The sequence below is a fragment of the Hipposideros armiger genome, unplaced genomic scaffold (genome assembly GCF_001890085.2).
Source record: "Hipposideros armiger isolate ML-2016 unplaced genomic scaffold, ASM189008v1 scaffold_6, whole genome shotgun sequence".
Classification (NCBI taxonomy): Eukaryota; Metazoa; Chordata; class Mammalia; order Chiroptera; family Hipposideridae; genus Hipposideros; species Hipposideros armiger.
The window spans coordinates 8,042,403-8,063,274 of record NW_017731356.1 but is presented as its reverse complement, the minus strand read 5'-3'; the positions used below and the strand labels follow the sequence as shown (position 1 = coordinate 8,063,274).

Genomic DNA, 20,872 nt, shown 5'->3' with positions numbered 1-20,872 from the left:
CTTGGTTGCTATGCCATCCTGGCCATTTACTGACGGAATCTTTGCGGTTACACTGTGTAAGCTTACGGTACACAGCTCATCATTAACTGTGAGGCTTTGGTGCTGGTCAGAGTTCTCAGCACAGAAAAACAAAAGCAGGGATATAAAGATGGAGTCAGTTTTGTTCACGTCAACATCTATACAGGCATTATTTTACCTTCCACACATACTTTATGTAATAACTTTCTTACGAGTGGGTATTTAGGTTGTTTCCAATCTTTCGCAATCACAAACAACGCTGCAAGGAATACCTGGTGCCTATGTCTTTTCATACTGATGGAAGCGTATCTTCGGGGTAGACTGCTAGAAGTGGGATTGCTGGGTCAAAAGGAAAATGCATATGTAGCTTTGCCAAAATCCCCTCGAGAGGCGTAGTTGAATTCTGATCAGCGATGTATGACTGTCAGTTTCCCATAGTCTCGCCAGCTGAATTTGCTGTCATACTTTATAGATTTTGATAGCCTAAAAGGTGAAATAGTATCTCTGTATAGTTTTAATTTGCATTTCTCTGATTATAGGTGAGTTTGAATGTTGTTTTATATGTTCAAGACAATTTTTATAGTTTTTGAGAGCTATATTCATGTCTTGTTTTTCAGTTTTTCTATTGGGCTTTTTGGTCATTTGCTCAAGTTTTAACAGTTCTTTATTTATATGTTGTGACTATTTTCTCCCAGTCAGCCGGTTGTGTTCCAACTTTGTTATGATGTTTTCTGCCATGCAATTTTTAAAAAACATTTTGCCTCTGGCTTTTCAGTAACCATTACAGAAAGTTTTTTCCTACTTTATGATTATGTTTTCCTGTAGTAGTTGTATGGTTTACCTATTTATTTATCTTTTACATTTAGATCCCTAATCCTTTTGGAGTTTACTCTTGTTTCAAGTGTGATATACACATCCAATTTTGCCTTCTTTCCAAATGGCTACTCGTTGTCTCTATACTATATTGTATTTGTTTTGAATACCAACTCCTCAGGAGGCCATTCTTGACTTCTATAATAGGAGTTAGCCTCTAACTTCTAATTACCCAAAACCTTTTGTTTATACTTCTGTTTTTCTTTGTCTTGACCAATAATTAGTGCTATTCCTGTTTTATACCCTACTAAATCTTAACCCCTGAAGCCAAACATTATAGGCCTTATCTCTGTATTTCTTCAATGCTTAGCACATAGTGGGCTACTTAATATATATTTGCAGAATGCTAATAACGATTAACCTGAATTATTAAGAAAAGTCCAATTCACTCTAGAAAGTAGGGTAAATATCTGATAAATCTGAGGGGGAAAAACATGTCAAAATTATTAGGATAAAATCAAATCTGGTGTTTTCAAGAGGGAAAGTTTAGTATCTGGAATATTCACTTCTATAGACCTCCTTAGCTCCTACTAATGAGGTGTATGTTGATTTTCTTACGACTAGCAGAGAGTGCTGATCTTACTCAAATTCACAGAGTGTAAATATTAAGAAAGGTGGTTTTAAGGGATAAAATAATGAGAAATGATTGGTCGAAAATAAGAATTCTCATTCTCCCAAAGTGAGGTCTATTAGTCTACCGGACAGTCTCCCAGAGGTTATCATGGAAGCCTGAAAATGTATGAGGGAACACAATGTGAAAGACACTTTTTCATTGTCAGGGGAGATGGACTAGATGAATTTAATTGAAATTTTCCATCTCTCATTTTTAGGATTCTAAGAATAACAGCATCACAGATGGAAGTATGCTTTGGAGCCTATTCCTTATTTTAAAAAATAAAATTCTTTCTGCCTCTGGTGAAACAAAATGCACCTAAAACTCACATTATGGAAATAGTGGTGAGCAAATGGTACAAAGTAAAACAATGTACATTACTCTTTGCTAATGTCTATCATGAAAAAGATTTTATTAGGCATATTTACATAATAACCTCTAAAGGCTATTTCCTAATTATACTGCTTCTAATCCTGTAAACACTTTTTTCCATTATAAATTTAGGCCTCAAAATACGAACAAATTGGTCCTAAGTATATATAGTACTTTTTTATCTGCAAACCTCCAAGGATCTTAAAATATTTGTGTAGTATTTCATGATCATAAAAAAGGCATCACAGGCCTTCGAGGAGGTCAAACAATTTGCTCTTGGCCACACGAGTGAGATGCTAGCTGAACAGACATTAAAAAATATGGTTCTTACCATTTCTTTGCCTGTTCTAGGTACAAATTCTTAAATGCTAAACTATGAAATCCTTGTCCTGATGCTCTGGCGGAACTAAAAATGCAGGTGACACAGGCCCTAGATGACATGGTCAGGCACCTGATCTGAATGGGGAGGAGGTGCTTCTGAGTGACAGTGGTCCCCCTGCCCAGGTAGCTAAGGACAGATCATCAAGTTTTGACCTTCACTTCTACTGGATATACTTGTATTGTGTTTTTTTCATTTAACCTTTAAAGACTTGAGAGGCAGACCACATCCATTCCTGCACATCCAGTTATTCCTTGAGTGAGAAGCAAACTAAGATAGTTCCCATGAGTCACTCTCGTTCATCACTCAGGGATTCCACAGAAGAAAAATTATTTCTTTATACTGTGTACCCTTAATTCTATTTTACTTAACAGATGAATGTACACCCTTTGAAAACATAGTACCAATGTTGATTAATTTAAAACAATCAAGTAACGATGAAGAAGCTACAGCATACGAGGCTCAAGTCTTTCATATGTGCATACCTTGGGTAACCACGAGTGCCACCTATAGATTAAGTGAGTTTTCATAAACAGATTAGAGAAAAGAAAAAGTCAGTCCTGATCTTCTAGAAGAGTGGTTTCTAAATTATCTTGACCACGTATCAAATGAGCAAAATATTGATGGTGTGCATTCCTAAAATTGTTCACCTATGAAATATAAGAATGTTCTGATGTATGACTATAAAACATTCAATAACAACATTTTTAAGTGTGAAATTAAAAAAAAATCAAATATTTATTGTTTACTTTCTGCAATACAAACTGATTGTGTTGTGTACCCTCTGAGGTATACACGTCCCATTTTAGAGACCACCAACTAGAGCATCACAGGCCAGGGAAGGCAACTGTATAAATAATGAGCCTACAATACAATGATGTTAGTGCTATAATGGAGAAATGCACACGCCTATGGAAGGACACAGAAGCTCAAGCCTAATGTTGCCTAGAAGAGGTAGGAAGACACTGGAGCTGAGTTTTAAAGGATGAGAATAAATCTAGGAAGCATAGAAGATTGTCTTTCTATGCAGAAATCTGCAGAGATACCTGAGAAAACTTGTTTGGAGAACTCTTAAGTTTGGTAAAGTTGGAGCACTCTAAGTTGGGAGTCTTAGAGAGTTGGTGGGGAGGAAGATACTGGGTATTAGGAAATGAGACTGGACTAGACAATGAAAGACTTTCTGTATCAGGTTAACTGGTTTTTAGCATCCTGTAAAACATGAGTTACACTCAAAAGCTTTCAGCAGTTGACTGATGCTTTTTGAAGGCAAAGTGAGCTTGGTCTGAAGACATTCAAATGAGGAGAAGAAAGAAGGGAGAGAAAGAGGAGAATGGGAAGAACCCTCTGTGCAAGCCAAATACAATGGCACAAAATTTGGTCGTGTCCATGGGTGCGGGACCACAGAGAGCTACTAAAATACTTCCAGCAAGGGAGAGTCAAGTGATGGCCAGATCTGGGCTTTACAGAGACTGCTCTGGCAGCAGCGTGAAGGGTAAGGGTGAGGGAGGACCTGCAGGCCAGCAGATGAGTTAACATCTCTGCTGTACTAGATGGGGCCAGCTACCTATTTGGAGAAGCTCAGGGCAAAGGCAGGAAAACAGTGCCATTAAAGGTACTAAAATAGAACACTTTTTCCTTTCTTCAGCAGTCTCTCTCTCCATCTGCCACGGTATTTTTAATTTGCTATTTAATGTCATGGTCCCTCAGGCACCAGGGCAAGTGTAGACCTTCACGTTTGGGCCCCAGCCCGTGACTCAGTATGTGGGTGGCTCCCTGGCTGCCAGGGCGCTCCTCCACAGCCACCAAATCCATGTGCCCTGCCTTGGCCCCGGGCAGGGACGCCAAGCCAGGCTTTTCCCCTGCCACGGCTGTCACTGCAACTCGCTAGGTACCTGGACTGGGGATGGGCAGGAGGCTTGCCCCAGCTGAGCTGTGGCCTCTGGTCACCTGCCAAACACTAGCGAGGCTGACAGGCAGAGGCAAGGACGGCCCTGCGAGCCCTCTCTGACTCCACAGGGTGCACAGCCCACCCCTCCTCTTTCTCATGCTTGAACACTGGTCCTTGCCGGGTCAGAGAGTGACGGGGGTGGCTGGGTGAGGCGGAGGGTGGAGGCTGGCTGGGGTCCCAGGGGCAGAGGTGCGGCCGTGTAGAATCCACCCCAGGGAGGCAGCAGGAGGTGCGCCTCGCCTTGGCTCCAAGTTCATACACATGCAGATTGCTCCATGGACTGCACTGATAGAACACAAATCCAAAGACAAATCGCTGAGAACTCTGAGATGGCTACCACAGAACATTAAACTCCGTGCGCTGATCTCATGCTCGTGAAGCCAGGCCTGGTCTTGGTTCCGGGGAAGAACAACAGGCTCTGATAGCTCAAGTCAGTAGGCGGCAGCGGGGCTGGGAAAGAGCGAATGGATGAATCTGACGGGAGGCAGAGTAGAGCTGACGACTGCATTTGGGAGAAAAGAGGACAGAATACTATGGCTCTTAGGTTCTGGCTCTGGGGACTAACGAAATCTGTAGTACTACCAAGTAAGAAATTCAGGGGGGAAACAGCCTGGGGGAAAAACGTAAGCGAAGACTGTTTGGGGCGAGCTGAATATAAATTAACTGTGGGACATCAGAACTAAGCGTTAATACAATGGGGAGGCCTGTTCACAAGAAGATTCCCCAGAACAGCATCACTCTCTGCTTCCTGATGTGCTGGTCACTAATTTCATTGCTATACAGTAATAAAAAGATCTTCCTAATATGAAAATCTCAGCATTATCCCATTAAATCGGCCCACATGTAAAACATCTTACAAAGAATGCAGAGGCAGGGGTGGACTATATACAAAATGAAAAGGTCAAGCAGTTCATTTAATAAACATGAACTTATGAAAGAGATTCTAATGTACACTATGTATGATATGAATAACTTCAGATGGGAAAATTCGCAAAAATTAAAAAGCCATATTTCTATCTATCTACCTATCTATCTATCTATATATAAATATATATATAATGACTGCCATAATTTGCCTTTTTCTTTTACAACCAAATGTCATGCTTCCTATATGGCTATATGCTCTAGTAAACATGTATAGAACTATTTAACAGGCAAAATTATGGTAGTTTGCATAAAAATACAAATACGCAAAGTGTCAGTAATGAGCATCTAAAAAATCCTGTAGCAAACAAGCAGCCAATATATAATGAGATGCATTTCGTTGTTTTTCCTCACCAAATATATTTTATTAAACCCAATATATCCGAAGTAGCATTTCAATCAATATTAAGAAGTATTCAGGTATCTTCTTTTTCCCCCAAGTTTTCTTTTAAATAGCTTTTTTGAGATATAAAATTCACATACCATCAAATTCCCCCTTTTAAAAGTATACAATTTAATGGTTGTTGAATATTCAGAAGGTTGTAGAATGGTCACCACAGTCTAATTCCAGAACATTTTCATTACTCCCCAAAGAGATGCTGTACCTGTTAGCAGTCACAACCCCCTCAACCTCTGGTAACCATTGATCTATTGGCTTGTTGGAAAAGACATGATGTATTTTTTCTGTTTTTCGTTGCCAACATGCGTCATGACTTTTCCGACAACCCAACACTTTCTTTCTCTATGGATTTGCTTATTTTGGACATTTCATATACATAAAATCATACAACACGTGGCCTGCTGTGTCTGGCTTCACTCATTCAGCATCAAGGTTTTCAAGGTTCATCCATGTTTTAGCAATATATCAGGACTTCACTCTTTTTATGGTGGGATAATACTCCACCGTATGGATAGACCACATTTTATATGTCCATCCTTCAGCTGATGGACCTTAGGGTTGTGTCTACTTCTTGGCTATCACAAATAATTCTGCTACGAACATTCATGTACAGGATTTTGTGTGAACACATGTTTTTGATTTTCTTGTAGATATACCTAGAAGTAGAATTGCTGTCATGTGGTAACTATACGTTTAACATTTTGAGGAACTGTCAATCTGTTTTTTAAAGTGTCTGCATCATTTTACATTCCCTCCAGCAATACATGAGGGTTCCAATTTTTCTACTTCCTTGCCAACACTTATTATTGTCTCTCTTTTTGGTTATAGACAACCTTGTGTGAAAGAAGTGGTAGGTATCTCACTACGGCTTTGGTTTGCATTTCCCTAATGAGTCAAGACGTTGAACATCTTTTCGCATTTGAACTGGCCATTTGTATAGCTTCTTTGGAGAAAATGTCTATTCAAATCCTTTGGGAGCCTTTTCTTTTAATAGCTACTCAACAGTATGACAAAAAAATTGCAGTGATATTTTAATCAAATAATCTACTTGGAATGAAGTTCGTTTAAAATGAAATTAGTAGATGGCTAATATAAGGCAAATAAAACATTTAAAAACCCAGTGGAATGGCACTGGCACTGGTTATAGAACGAAGGGACTGGTGGTGGGGAGGAAGCCATCTCAAGGGTATTACAGTTCACCAGCAATGCTTGTACCTTGCTGAGTGTAGGTATAGCTGCGAAGTACAAAAATACCTTTCTGGAAAGCTAATCCTAGCAAAACCAAGAAGTTGGCAGGGTTTCCTTTCTATATCTGTAGCTTTCTAACATCTGTGAAAGAGAAGAGCATCTGATATGAGTTCTACTTAATGGCTAATTATATGCTCCCTTAAGTGGGCACTAACCCTTCAAAACGTTTATCTCTAATTGTGAAATGAAAGGTGTTAAGCCTCTCCTAGCCCATTAAGGCAGAAGAAAAATATCTGTGCTTTGAGAGAGAGGGGCTTCTACTACATTATCTATAAGAATGAGCTATCAGTGAGCTCATGCCGTCCTCGCTCCAACAGCCCTCATCTCCTGCGCAGGATGAGTTGGAATATCCACTAGTTAGCAATGCTACAAACCTATTTCTAAGAATAGCCACAGATTGAGGAGGGTTTCCATCATTCTTTGATTCTTTCACATTTAGAATCTTGGCAATATTCCCTGTCACGTAGTTTCCTCCGGGTATTTGCTATCTCCTTTCTATTCCCCTTAAGGGGTCATATCTAATCTTATTCCTTTTTTCCCTGCTCCAAATTCTATATTTTCTAGGATATTTGTCATTAAAAGATTTTAAAATTACACCCGTTCTGATTACAAAATGATTTAAAGGTACAGTTAATATTTAATATCTTCAGGCTATAATTTTTCTTTTCTGACATCCCTATGTTTATTACATTATTTTTACTTCTGGTAGTAATATTTTGACAGACATATAATATGAATAGATATTCATATATTAATATTCATACATATCTGAATATAAATGTACCCTTTATTAAATGAGGTATCACTGCAGGGTGATCCTATTATAGATTTTAACTCCATGTAGATAGTCAGTAAAGTGAAGGAAGAAAGATGGATATAGAATGTTTAAGCAGTAGAGGACAGAACTGCAAGTGTCCTGAAATACAATAGCAATGAGAATACAAGAACTGACATAGTATTATACTATGAATTCAAATGTATTATTTCACCCCTAATCCTGAGATTCTTAGGCTGGTCAGAGGTCACAGTGCCACAGTAATCCAGTATTCTGAAAATGTAGACTGGTCATCTGAATTGACTGTGGCAACCACTTAGAAGGGCAACCAATAGACAAGCCGCGACTGGTCTGTGAGCAATAGCAGGCCACCGAGACAATACCAGTTACTGTCTCAGCTTCTGACGCCCAACTTGAAAGTACAAAAGAAAGCACTGATGTCTATGGGAAGACATTGACTAAAATGAGCTCCTAATATTTTAACCAATCATTTAGACAAAGAGTTCTCAATCCTGGCTACGTGTTAGAATCTTCTGGGAAGTTTTAAAAAAAATATGCAGAAGATTTGGTTCTAGTCCAGAGATTTTGATTTAACTGGTGTGAAGTGGAGCCCAGGCACTACTGGTTTTTTGTCGTTGTTGTTTTTTTAGCTCCTTGGGTGACGATAGGTATAGCCAGAGTTGTAGACCACTGGTTTGGACAATGAACACTTTCTGGTCTCTATTAAGTGGGCATGAAGCTTACTGTCTCTTTTTAACTTAGAAAAACAAAGATCTATTATAACTGAGGATTGTATGGATCTTAGTGAGGATTCTATGTGAAACAGAAACCAACACCAATTGAGCCTGATACCTTGATACGTGAGAAAGGATGTAACATTTCTTTTTACACACAAACTTAGTTTACATCTATTACGCCAAAGCTTCACTTCCTTCTAAAAACCATGCCAAGGTTTCATCTTTGGACAGTCCTGTATCTAGGATGTATATCTGATTGGGAATGCTCAGGTGTCACTGTGACAGGAACCCAAGGAGGGTTACACAGAAACAGTCAGCTTCTGCGTTAGTTCAACTCTGCTTCTGGGTGTCTTGGCATATATTTTAGTGCCTGAATTCTTTCAGAGCCAATCTCAAAGCTAATACAAACGAAGCAGCTGTGACTGCATTGTGTTATATTCACACGGAAGGCCAAGTCAGGCCACTGTGTTATGGAAATGAGAACACTAACCAAGCGCCCGGCCCGGAACTCAAGCAGCTTTCTTTTAGCCAAAACCAAACTGATGGCCTCGGCTAAGGAGACGTGATATAAAAATCATAAATATCTACAGTCACTTTATAAATAGTATATTAAAGAAGGCTGTTCCACACACTCAGGCTGTGTGAAACAAATACACACAATTACAAGATGTGATCATTTTCCCTTTCTGAATCACATTTAAGCACCTGGATGACTTCTCATTAGTTTACTCATTTCTTCCTAATAGCCCCTGTAATATCATTTACATGCAGTTTTAACAATGTATAAGCCACAGAACGGATGTCTTATTTAAAGGAAAACATAAATATGACAAAGGTAAAAAGACTAGCAGGATGTTAAAGAAAAAATGAAAAATGGGATCTTTAAAAAGAGGCAAAAACTATTCAAATGAGTAAAATTGTTGTTGAAGAATCTAATAGTCCAAACTCAGATCTGCAAAAAACACTGTGAGCTTATACATATGTATGATACCTAAAGGGCTCAAAGAAATATCCACAGAAACAAATTATTAAATAAAGAAATCTATCTAGTTTCACTTCCCAGTATAAACAGATACACTATATACACTACATACATAAAATATATTCCTGAATTCCAAATATAAATTCAAATCTCTCTTTGTGGAGGAAAAAATATAAAGCGATTCTGCACAGATGCACTCATTTATTCCAAATGATCTCTTAGTGGTTATTAAATGGTTTAGTAATCCATTTGACTAGTAACATCACCAATCATACCAGGAGAATTAAGTGTGAGAGATACTCGATTCTGGTCTTTCAATAATTCATGCGTATTTTGTCCATTCACAATTATTTGTTGAGTGTTTTCTATGTGCGAGGTAGTATGTTAGGCACTGGGCTAGCAACAAAGAAGAGTAAACGAGATATTTATTGTCTAATGAGAGACAGAGATCCATAAGTACTATTTTTGATCCACATTTGCAAATCTGCGTATGTGAAGGGCTGACTTAAGTTATACATGGATTTTCAACCTTGGGGGTGATGGGCAGCCCTAACCCCCACATTGTTCAAGGATCAATTGTAGTTGCAATTGGAATTCAGGTGAAGAAATACGGAGAGTGGAGGAAGAACAGAAAACTATCCTTCAGATCTCCACTTTTTCTTATGACCACGATTAGATAAAAGCACAAATACATTCAAACAATCTTAAAAACCAAGTCCTTGCCTTAACCTACAGGTTCCGTGGCTCTGTAAGTTCCCTCTTTCATTTCTTACGTCCTTATTTTTAAACTTACTGAGTCTACTGTGTACCCCTGCCTAACGATGGCTTAGACTGAGGAAGGAAAACCCATGAATACACTGCTCTGCTAGTTGTCCATTTTAAGGTTTTAACAATCTAACTGTGGGGGGAAGAGGAAAATATACAAAGGTTTTGAGCTTCCCTGCCTTGGGCTCACTGCTGTAGTTATTCCTTGGCACCTTTCTGCCTAGTCCAGCAGCAGTCAGCAGGACAGAAGCAACTCGCTCACACTGGCTTCTCCTGGATCTCCCTGAGGCTAACGATTACTCTAGGACCATCAGCAGTGTAAGCTGGTGGCCAGGGATGGGTGCTGCGCTGGCCCTCTGTTGAAGGCTAGTCCCTTACCTATCACCTTGAGTGACAGCAAGAGGAAAAAGAGTCACTTGGGGAAGCGTCAAGTAGTTTACCAATGCTTCACGGTAATGATACAACTTGGTTAACTTTTGAGCCAAGACAAATATTTCAATAAACAAATCTCTAATGCTTTAGTGGCCAGCAAATTGTAGTTAAGCTGGACAAACAGACCCACTCACAGTCTGCTCTCGACCTACCTTTCCAGGCTTCTCTTAGGATTTTTGCCGACACGCTTTTCGATTCCTGCCTCACTGAACCCTTTCATATTCCCTGGAAGTCACCTTATGAAGTATGTCTTTCCAAAATGCTGTTCCTTCAGCCTGGAACAGTCTTCCTCCCTTGTCAGTTATGTTCATTCAGCCTTTGGCACTCAGCTCAAATACCGCCTCCTCGGCAAAGCCTTCGCTTACACAGTGCCTAGTTCAAAGCCCGTGTCACCATGCTTCTCAACTTCCTTATGAATCTGGTAATTGTTCTGTCTCTTGCTACTAGACTATAAGTCCTCTGGGAGTGGAAAATTTTGCTGTGTTCATTTCTGTTTCCCCAGTATCAATTATAGTGCCAAGAAAGTACCAATAATTGGTGAATCACCAATACTTTGCACAAAGTAAGCACTCAGTAAGTGCGCATTGTCAATCATTTCAGTCAAAGCTTGCTTCATCTGCTCTCAGTAAGCCTGAAAATGGAACTGGGAAGAATAAGGCCGTTTGGAGAGGCCACTACTAGCTCCTTTTTGGGTCCACCTGATGAGTGGTGGACCTGCTGTTCACCATAGGGAAGCCACCTGAACCCTAGAACCACAAGCACTTGTGCTTAAGTCTCACTTCTGCCCTTCATAGCGTGGACATGGAAATAATCTTCTTTGAGATACTGTATAAGTAACTTAAAGTTAAGTTATCTCAAAGTTTGGTTCCTTTCTGTACTGCTTTCCCATATTCGGAGAGTCCATTGTGATATTAATTACAAAAGTATTTTGTGTTGATCTGCAAACCAGACATACTTCTTATCGGCAATACACTTAAGTGATGTAAGTCACATTAGCTATCGGTATTACATGGAATTTTTAAAAATACAATGTACTTCCACAGACGTCCAAGTACTGCAGCACATCATTAAGCCCAGCCTATTATGGTTTCTCTTAAAAGAATATAAATTATTTATCCAGCATTATCAAGGAATGAGGTACTTCACAAACCACATTTTTCTGATAAGTTTTATAAGCATCACATGTCTTCCAGATTTTAAATGTTCTCAATGGATATATATCATACAATATATACAGTTTCATTTTTTAAAAAAGCCCAGCACAACAAATATAACTTCACTTTTTCTGGATGATTCGGGATCACTATTATCAATGTCAATTACTGCACAATCCATCCTGCAATACCTTTAAGGGCTGCTGATAAATGGAGGGCTATTTGCCTTTATCCCAAGTGGATACAGATTGTTTTTATGACTCTGCAACCAATGTGTTCTGATGGTTCTTTTTCAAACAATTGTCTAGGTGAGGCCTTTGAACATGGGCTCTGTGATGCAGTTTAGCCAAAGGCCTCTTCTTTCCCTCAATATTTCTACATCTATGAGGTGGCTGCGATTATTAGGAGATTAATAACTGACTAAGTGGGGGGTTAGTAGTGCTAGCCTTCATGCATATGCATCACTGGTAGATTACTTGTACTCAAGAATAATTAGCCTTATTAGTAAGGCAAAACTTATACTAGCTGCCAACATACTGTTTAAATATAAATTAAAATTGTTGTTTCTAATTAACTCAAATTTTACAAGCCCAGCCACGAATTTCAGATTCAATTTAAGAAGTATTTCAATGTTACCATATAGCAGTGGGATATTCTTTTTCAGTTATTGCCCTAAAACAAATTTAAGAATTCATCATTTTAGTTTAGCATGATGGTAAGAAAACTTCAAATTTTAACTCAATCCCTTTTTGCCAAACTCTGTATATGAATAGTTTCAGTATATTTGATCTCTGATTCATCAGGAGAGGGGAGAGGGAAAAATGATTTTTTCATTTATGAAAGAATTTTTTAAAATAGATTGCTAAGTCTGTGGAACAATGAAATTTAGTAAAATGCATAAAATCTGATATTTTAAACTTCCTGTTATAATTTGGATTTTAATCCAAAATTTGCTTGTAGTCTTTAAAAGTGAGAAAATTTGTAAAAAATTACAAAGGTCACAGTAACAGATGTCCACAAACCCTACAAGACACTAAAATATAATAAGGAGAAATCTTGCTTCTCAGGGTTAATCCAAAATAAAACATTCATTTTAGTTAAATTACAAATGAATACTTACTTATGCACCTCAAAATATCAGTTCTACTTAAAAAGGTCATCCCGACTTAAAAAAAATAGTAGTGGAATAAATAAATAAAGAATATAACATATTAACTTGGCTGAATTACAAGAAAAAAAACATCTTTTTTTCCCCACAGAAAAATCTATTTCCACTTTATACTGTTTTTTATTGTACCTACAATAATGAACAACTTCATGAAAGGAATTCTTTCCAAGTTTAAAAATGAATTTTTAATAAATTGGTATGATTAGGAAGTTAAGTATATTTCCTATTCAAGAAACAAAGATGAATTAATATCTGGGTTACTCAGAGTTATAGCAAAAGGTCCAAACCAGGCCTGCAACTGGTGGTCAGCTGACCTGGTCCCTGATAGCCTCTCCATCTCAGCACTGGATTGAATCCTGATGCTCAGTACTGCCTCGTCAGTTTAACGAGTATTTAAAACTGGGGTATTTCTCCCAGGGTATTTCTTAAGCACTTAAATGGTCATCTAAAAGATGACTTAAGCAAAGCACAGGTCAGATTTCAGGATTAGAATTCACAGTTGTCCAATTCTCTGATGATTTGCTCTGCAAATGTATGAGTGTCAACATTTTCTACTTGTGTTCCAGCCCTGGGGGGAAAAAAATTATACCCCATCCCTAAAAAAAAAAAAAAAAAAAAAANAAAAAAAAAAAAAAAAAAAATCCCGCTAAGCATTTTTATAGAATTGTGATAGGTTTTGGCTCTTGATAAAAGGGCATCCTGCAGATTTGCACTCTATAGTTGAGTCATTTGAATTTCATGTATTTAGTTATATATTTTAGAAACACCCCACAAGTAGAAATCATATTCCCTAAAACCTTACACAGAAAGTAATGGACATTAACCACAGTTAATCTATATCTATTGATACCACTACACTGTACTCTAACCTAAGTATGGCAAAGAAATTCTTGAGCAGCAAAATGTTTTGATTCCTTAGTAACTGTCTCTAACTCTAAGAAGAAAGGAGAAAAGAAAAATCTTTCAGAGAGGAGAAACACTTACTGGGACTTTGAAGGGTGAGGTATTCGCAGTGTCCATGGAGTTGGGTTTCTCTGATGTGCTGGTCCCTGAGATACTCCGTCTGCGGGGGGACCTTTCTGCCGGCACCTCTGGAAAAGAAGAAAGAAACATCATTAAAAATGCAAATTTAAAAATCTTTCACTAAATTGTAAAGTTATGGCTTCCCACCTCCCCCCCACCAAAAGAAAATCAGTTTGCTTTAAAGGTGCATTGTATTTTATATCCACATAATTTGTCTCTTTGTCTCTGGTGTTTGAAATATCAAGACACTAGGAGATGGTCACAGTTAAGAATCTGCTTTGTGTCACAGCTTATGTCTTTCTCTGTGCACAGATAGAAAGTAATTTCCTCTGAGCTATGTTTAATATCTATAAGTTCACTTAATACTTGCATCTCAGTGTATGAATCGACTTTTCTATTGGTCAGCAGTATAGGAGTTAATAGAATCCAATGAAATTTTTGATATTCTTGTGAACAAAATATAGTCTAGTGTTGCACAGAATTTGACAGTGTTTGCACAAAGGTCAAAGTTCAGTTCTGTGCAGATAAGATGATTCACCAGAGTGCAACCAAAGGGCCGTGAGAAGACTGAAAGCTGCTGCCAGGAGAAAATAACATATATGCTTATGCAGATACAAAAATAGAGCAGCTTCTCCTTGTTCTAGCAATATGACCTTACTAAGATCTTCCTCTGGAATCCTAAATCTGCTCAAACTACCCAGTAAGCTTCTGATTTTGCACATAATGTGATAATCTCCAATTTAATGACTATACACTATATTAAGGTTACATTTAAATTTTTTCAGATATATATATATATATGCATATATATATGCACATACACACACGCACACACAGATAGATATATACATATTTTATACCTTTATCACAACTGCTTCCCATCTCCACTTCAACTGACAGACATATAGGAATCCAGCTTCTCAGATAACATTAAATAATCTCAACATGAACAAGAAAAAGAAAAACCACATCCTAAAAAAAGTATTCTGTGTTATCTTCCAGATCTTAAAAAACAAGGAGTAAATCGTGACTCCGGAGACTGACATTTTGATTCCTGCTGTTCTCCCTTTAAAAGATAGATGCAGCTTAAACTTCCATTTCTGGCCTCCTGGCCCCTGGGATCCGTGCTACTTCCACTTAAGAGAAAGCGTTTTTTTCCCTCTCGCTCCCTCCCTGTGTCTTGCTCTTTCCCCTCCCTCTCTACAGCTTGCAGAGAGAGAGAGCACGCGAGAAAGAAACACAGAACTGCAGCTATTCAATCAATCGCTCCCACTGCACATTCTCATTAGTTACTTTCAGGCTATTAGCAGACGCCCAACCACTGCCTCCTGTCAGTTACAGAAATTTTTACTGTACTACACTAATCTGCAGCAAGAAAAAACATTTACTGAAATTTATATTCAGCCAGTGCCAAAAGGACACCATTTTACACAGACCCGGTAATGCACACAAATCAATCCCGCCTGGAAAATCCAACTGGAAGTGCTCCCCCTATTACTATCTTTGCATGTTGGACACTGATTTTCTTTCCATGCCTGAACATCTTCTCTGTGACATCTTGACTAGCAAGACATAAGCCAAATTGCAACATTCTCAACGACTGAGGGGTTGACAGCATAGCGTCTCACACGCCTGCAGTACAAGAAAGTTCCACGCTATTACTGTTGTAAAATTATGGCCAATAACTGTAAGTCTCTCAAGTTCTCACTAACCATCAGTGGTGAAATGGGACTTAGTGCACAAAGCCATCTTCAGAATTAGGCACACACGACTTCTAGTGCACATTTCTAAAAAAAAATGGCAGTGTAATTAGCTAAAATTCACGGAAATGGCACAAAGCACTGAGTGTCAACACATTGGTTTGTCAAAGCACATTGAACAAGATCTTTAGGCTTCAGGAACATGAGTTTAAAGAGTGATTATCCAAGTTAGGCAAGTCTATATGGGGGAAGGCAGGTGGGGCAGAGGGGGTGGGGGAAGGTGGGAGCTAATCTCATCTTTTCTCTGATAATTGCATATAATTAGAAAGTATAGGAGACAACATTAGAATAGAATATATTTTAATCTCAGGATATTTGATGGAGAAGCCAAATTGGGAGAAGAAGCTCCCTTAGCATGGATAAAATGACCTAGTAAACAGTTTTCCTTAACTTGCATTGTTCTGGCTAAGGAAAAAAATTAAAACTTATTTCCTTACTTTCTTCCAAACGTCTAACTTCCATTTTCAGGCATATGAACTCATTAAATCAATATATTCCAATGCTTTTAACTATTTGGAAATTACATTGGCTAAAATGAACAACCACATTTCAAACTCTAACAAATACGTTACTTATTGTACTATTTTTTTTTCACTTTTAGATTCTCTTTCTGTATAGAAAAAAAAGAAAAAACACCCTCACAACTCTGATATACCTTAAAGAATGTTACTGGGTTAAAACGAAGAAATTAAATAATTCTTGCAGTTTGAACAACTGCCAACAGGAAGAGAAGAGAAAGGATACAGAGTAAGCCACAGCAACTAATATAAGAGGAAGAAGTCTCCACTTCGTGACTTTCTCGGCCCCCACAACAATGCCCCGGTGCAAAAAAGCCCTTTGAATATCCAGGTTCTTTGCTTCTCAGATGATGCACAACTATTTCAAAGCTGAGAGAAGAATATATAACCCAAGAACCAACATCCACTTTGAAACAGGGTAGCAGCATCAGCAAGAGCAGAATTAACAACTTGCTGGGTTAGTCACAGGCAGCCCTGCATATTAAACCGGTCCAGCTACCTTTAACTTTAAATCCCCCAGCAGAAAGGAAAGCTGCTACGATGCTCTTCAAGCTACATTTCTGCTGAGTTGGAAGGAAAATCTATCGTGGTTCCAGTAGGCCAAAATTAGACAGCTCTCTCCCCTACCCCCACTCACGTTCCAAGCTATCTCATTATTTTCACCTACTGTAAAAATGAACGTGGCTTTCATAGTCACAATATTTAATTATAGTCATATTAAAATATGCTCGTTCTCTAAGACAGAGACAAGAGACATATAATATTGTTTCAGTAGCTAAAGGTCTGAAACTGTTCTGTTCCCTTTCTCTCATCGTCTAAAAATAATATTTATCTTCGGATTGAAAGGCAAAAAAAGTTATAAAAAGCTTGGTTAGGTTTTAAACTTATCTCTTCGTTTCCTTTGCCACTGGGTATGAACTGAGATGAGGCGACAACTTATAATAATGAGAGATAACCTCCAACCCAGCTCTACACAGAATGATGTATTAAAGGGAACATGTGGGTGCTTTTCTTAGCAGCACTAGCAACTATCCATGTGCTCTGTGTGAGCCACTTCACCTGTCCTGCTCTGGTCCTCATTAATAAACTGGTTATTCAGATCAACCAGAGATGAAGACATGATGAATGAGTTCACATGCTTTGATATAAAATTAGCATTTTGGGGGCCGGCCGAGTGGCTGAGTTGGTTAAGAGCTCGCTCAAGAGTTTGAGTTCTGAGCAACAGCAGTTCGATTCCTGGCCCGAGCTGAGCAGCCGCTGAGCTGCCAACAGGTGGCAGGATGGCTCAGCTTAAAAAAAAAAAATTTAGCATTTTGGAAGAAAGGGCCTCTCTACATCCAAAGCGTAGTGTTATAACATCATTTCCTCAACATACACATTTTCCTCTGTGTCAATGTGCTTTCTCTGAAAAGTGTGACAAAGAATTTGACAAATGGACCATTCTAGGGGCAAAGGCGCCTTTGGTGCCTGTTCAACAAACAGAACTCAACCTCTGCCTTCAGAGCCTAACAGTGTGTTCAAGGCCTTTGGTTCATCCATCAGGAAGCAAATATGGAGAAGTGTTTCAGAGAGGAAGAAAAGGGTAAGGCTGGGAAGAAGGTGAAGAGGTGTAGCAGTTTCACCACAGGCAATATAGTGGATGGGCAGTTGCCTTGAAGGTGAGAGGCAATACTTCGGAACACAAGGAAGTCAGCCTTGTGGACCTATCAGGGAGGAACACTGCGGGCAGGCGGAAGTCCGTACAAAGCTTCCAGGGTAAAGCAGCAGCGAGGCCAGCAGGACTAGTGTCAGGGAGTGGGAACAAATAGCAGCGTGAGGCTTAGAGGCCTGAATATAAGGACTTCAGTTTTCTACTCTGAGAGAAAGCCACCTGGTGACATACACTTCACCAAAAAGTACAAATCACACAGAAACACTATGGACATACACTCTTACTGGCACTTTCTTAATTGTTTTCTTCTCAGGATTTTGAATAATGAATGTGATTGAAAGAATTCTGGAATATTATGCTTGGAAAGCGAGTAAAGGGATGTTTATCACGTATGTTTGATATACACAAATGTTTAACCGAGGGTTAGGTTCCAAAACCCTCTGAAAATATCACATAAGAAAGGTACTGTTATATAACGTCATTATAGCTAAACATGGGTAAGCATCAACTACATTTACTTTCTGTTCAATCACATTTAACCAAAGTTCATATGCCATCATATCATACATGCACATACTTAACATAAATAACATAGCTAAAAATTGTCCTGAATTCTGATAATGTCTACCACTTTTAGACTGGATTACATGAAATGATTCAAAACTACTTTTTTTAAAGAGAAAAAGACGCACTATAAAAATTACTTAAGTACCTCTTTTGTAAGTAATCTGTCTAGGGTAGAAATATTTTTATGATAATTTTAGCTAATACTGAGTATGTTATGTGCTAAGCACTGGGTCTAATATCTGTCTTACTTAATCCTTGGGACAGCCCCTGAGGTAGTAACAATTATTACTCTCTTGGATGAGATTATGGGTAAATTTAAAAGAAGGGACTATCAATGTGAAAGTCAATTCAGAAAATTCAACATGAAGATGAACAAAATGTAAAACAATATTTATAAAGTTTTAATTTGGTGGATTGGACAATGATGTAAGGAACCAAAATATCCATCTCACAGCAAAATTGTCTAGTTATGACAAACCACAAAAACATTACCTGTTCACAGATGCAGTCAGTTTGGCATATATAGTATGTCTAAATATTTTACATGAAGGGCAACTCAAGCCAATTGCTAGGAATTCTGTGTACAGAATTCTAAAACATAAATGACTGAATGCTCTGCCAATTATAATTATTCACAGGCCCCTTTCATATTTTGGATACTACATTTAGGAAACTAGTGTTCTAATATTCTTAAAAGGGGAATTTTTCAGTTCACTTCAATAACCTTTTTAAAAATCAATAACATTTCAACACAGCATGACAGAAAATTGAATACACACCAAACTGTGTGTGTGCACCCATTCAAGTCGCTGAGATTTCAGTGCACAGTGCTGCTGTGAATGAGTCGGCCTCGTTATGGTCTATTTATATAAATAGGATATGATAAGTCAGTGGCTCCAATTGTTGATGAATGAAATAAGCAAATAACTTAGCTCTCCATGCTGGGAATTCTAAATTAGGAGAATTCTTCTTTCATGGGAGGCACATAAGATGTTTAAGAAACACAGTAAGAAGGAACAGTATTAGGAAATGGGTTTGTACCTCTTTAGTAAAGAGGGGCTTTAATCACACAGAGCAAAATGTAAAAGAAAAAAGCCTTCATGAAAACGAAGTTTCCTACTTTTTGTTGGAGGACTCCTATAGGTAATGGAAGCTTCACGATGCAGGCAGAGAACAATTTTATAAAGGAAAAGGGACGAGCAAAGAGAAGCAAGTCACAGGCTGCATTTATACAGCTGCTAACACCTGAGCACCTGGGCGTTTTATGGACTTTATCCACTTTATCCACCTGCTTTTCAGGGGGACATTTTCTGCCATATCCCACGTTTCCTGCTTTAAAGCCTGTGCACTGACAGTCACTACCATTCAGCTGCTCTGAAATACAAATCCCCAGAGCCACTTTAATTCATCCAATTTGTATCACTTAAAATGCAGTACTTCACTCAAACAAGCAGTCCTTTCAAGTTTGCATGCCCTAGACACTGCCTTCAATACGTACAAATTGGTGCTAGGTACATAGAAATGCGGTGAGTTGTCCGAAAAGACAGCCATCCGGTCTACCTGCCTTTTCTTTACGTCAGCAAACTTATTCTCTGGTATTACTGTTATTATTTTAAACTTCTTCTTGTTAATATAATTGGAGAACAGATTTCTCTCTAGTCAAGGAATACTCCCACAAGTATTCCATTTCTTCAGGTTGGGGCTTCTCATAGTAATACTGGATGGGATGGTACAGAACAGTTTCAGAGCAAATAACACTCTGAATCAGAAAGCTTAAGAAAACAGCTCAGGGATGGTTACATGGTATCTTATACAAAGCAGAGGGTACATAAGTTTCTTAGTAATAACAACCAGAGATCTTAATAATGATAAAAACATAACAAGGATAAAAACACCAAACTATCACCTTTCTTTAAGATGTCCATTTTCTTCAAATTTTCAAATGTTTTTCATGATCTAGTTTTCAAGTTTCTGATTTTCTGTAATTGTGCCTTTTGTCATTTCTAACATTGTTTATTTGTGGGTTTTTTTGTCTTGAATAAATCTTGACAGTTTTACTGATTTTCACTGGATTTTTTTTAAAGAAACAGCTCTTGGCTTTATTGATTCTATTACATTTATTTCTGTCTTCCATTTCATTATCCTCTGCTGTTATCGTCATTATTTCTTTCCCTAAAATTTCTTTGGGTTTATTCTTCCTTTTTCTACCTTGTTGAGTTGAATACTTAATTCACTCACTAATTCTCAGCCTTTCTCCTTTTCAATATACAAGATTAAGGCTGTAAGTTTCACTTTATAACTATATTAGCAATATCCTACAAGTTTTGATATGTACTATTTTCAGGATGTTCAGTTCAAAGTATTTTATAATTTCCATTATTATTTCTCCTCTGATTAAAGAGTGATATATATGTAACTGTAAAATTTTTGAAAAGTAAAGGTTTTAAAAGTAAATTTTTTTAACTGATTTCCAACTTAGTTCAACCATGATCAAGAGAACACATTCTATATGATATAAAGACTGAGATTTGCTGAGATTTGTTTATGCCCAAGTCCACTGTCAGT

The 20,872-nt window shown here is 38.0% G+C and overlaps 1 protein-coding gene across 2 annotated transcripts in view; it reads right to left on the bottom strand.

Moving 5' to 3' along the window:
- Positions 1-20,872, bottom strand: part of RASAL2 (RAS protein activator like 2) — a 291,558-nt gene that overhangs the window by 65,405 nt on the left and 205,281 nt on the right. For both annotated transcript variants that reach the window (XM_019646444.1, XM_019646436.1), the window contains exon 4: positions 13,773-13,879. In XM_019646444.1, coding sequence (XP_019501989.1) covers positions 13,773-13,879 — 107 coding nt within the window. The remainder of the gene's footprint in view (positions 1-13,772; positions 13,880-20,872) is intronic.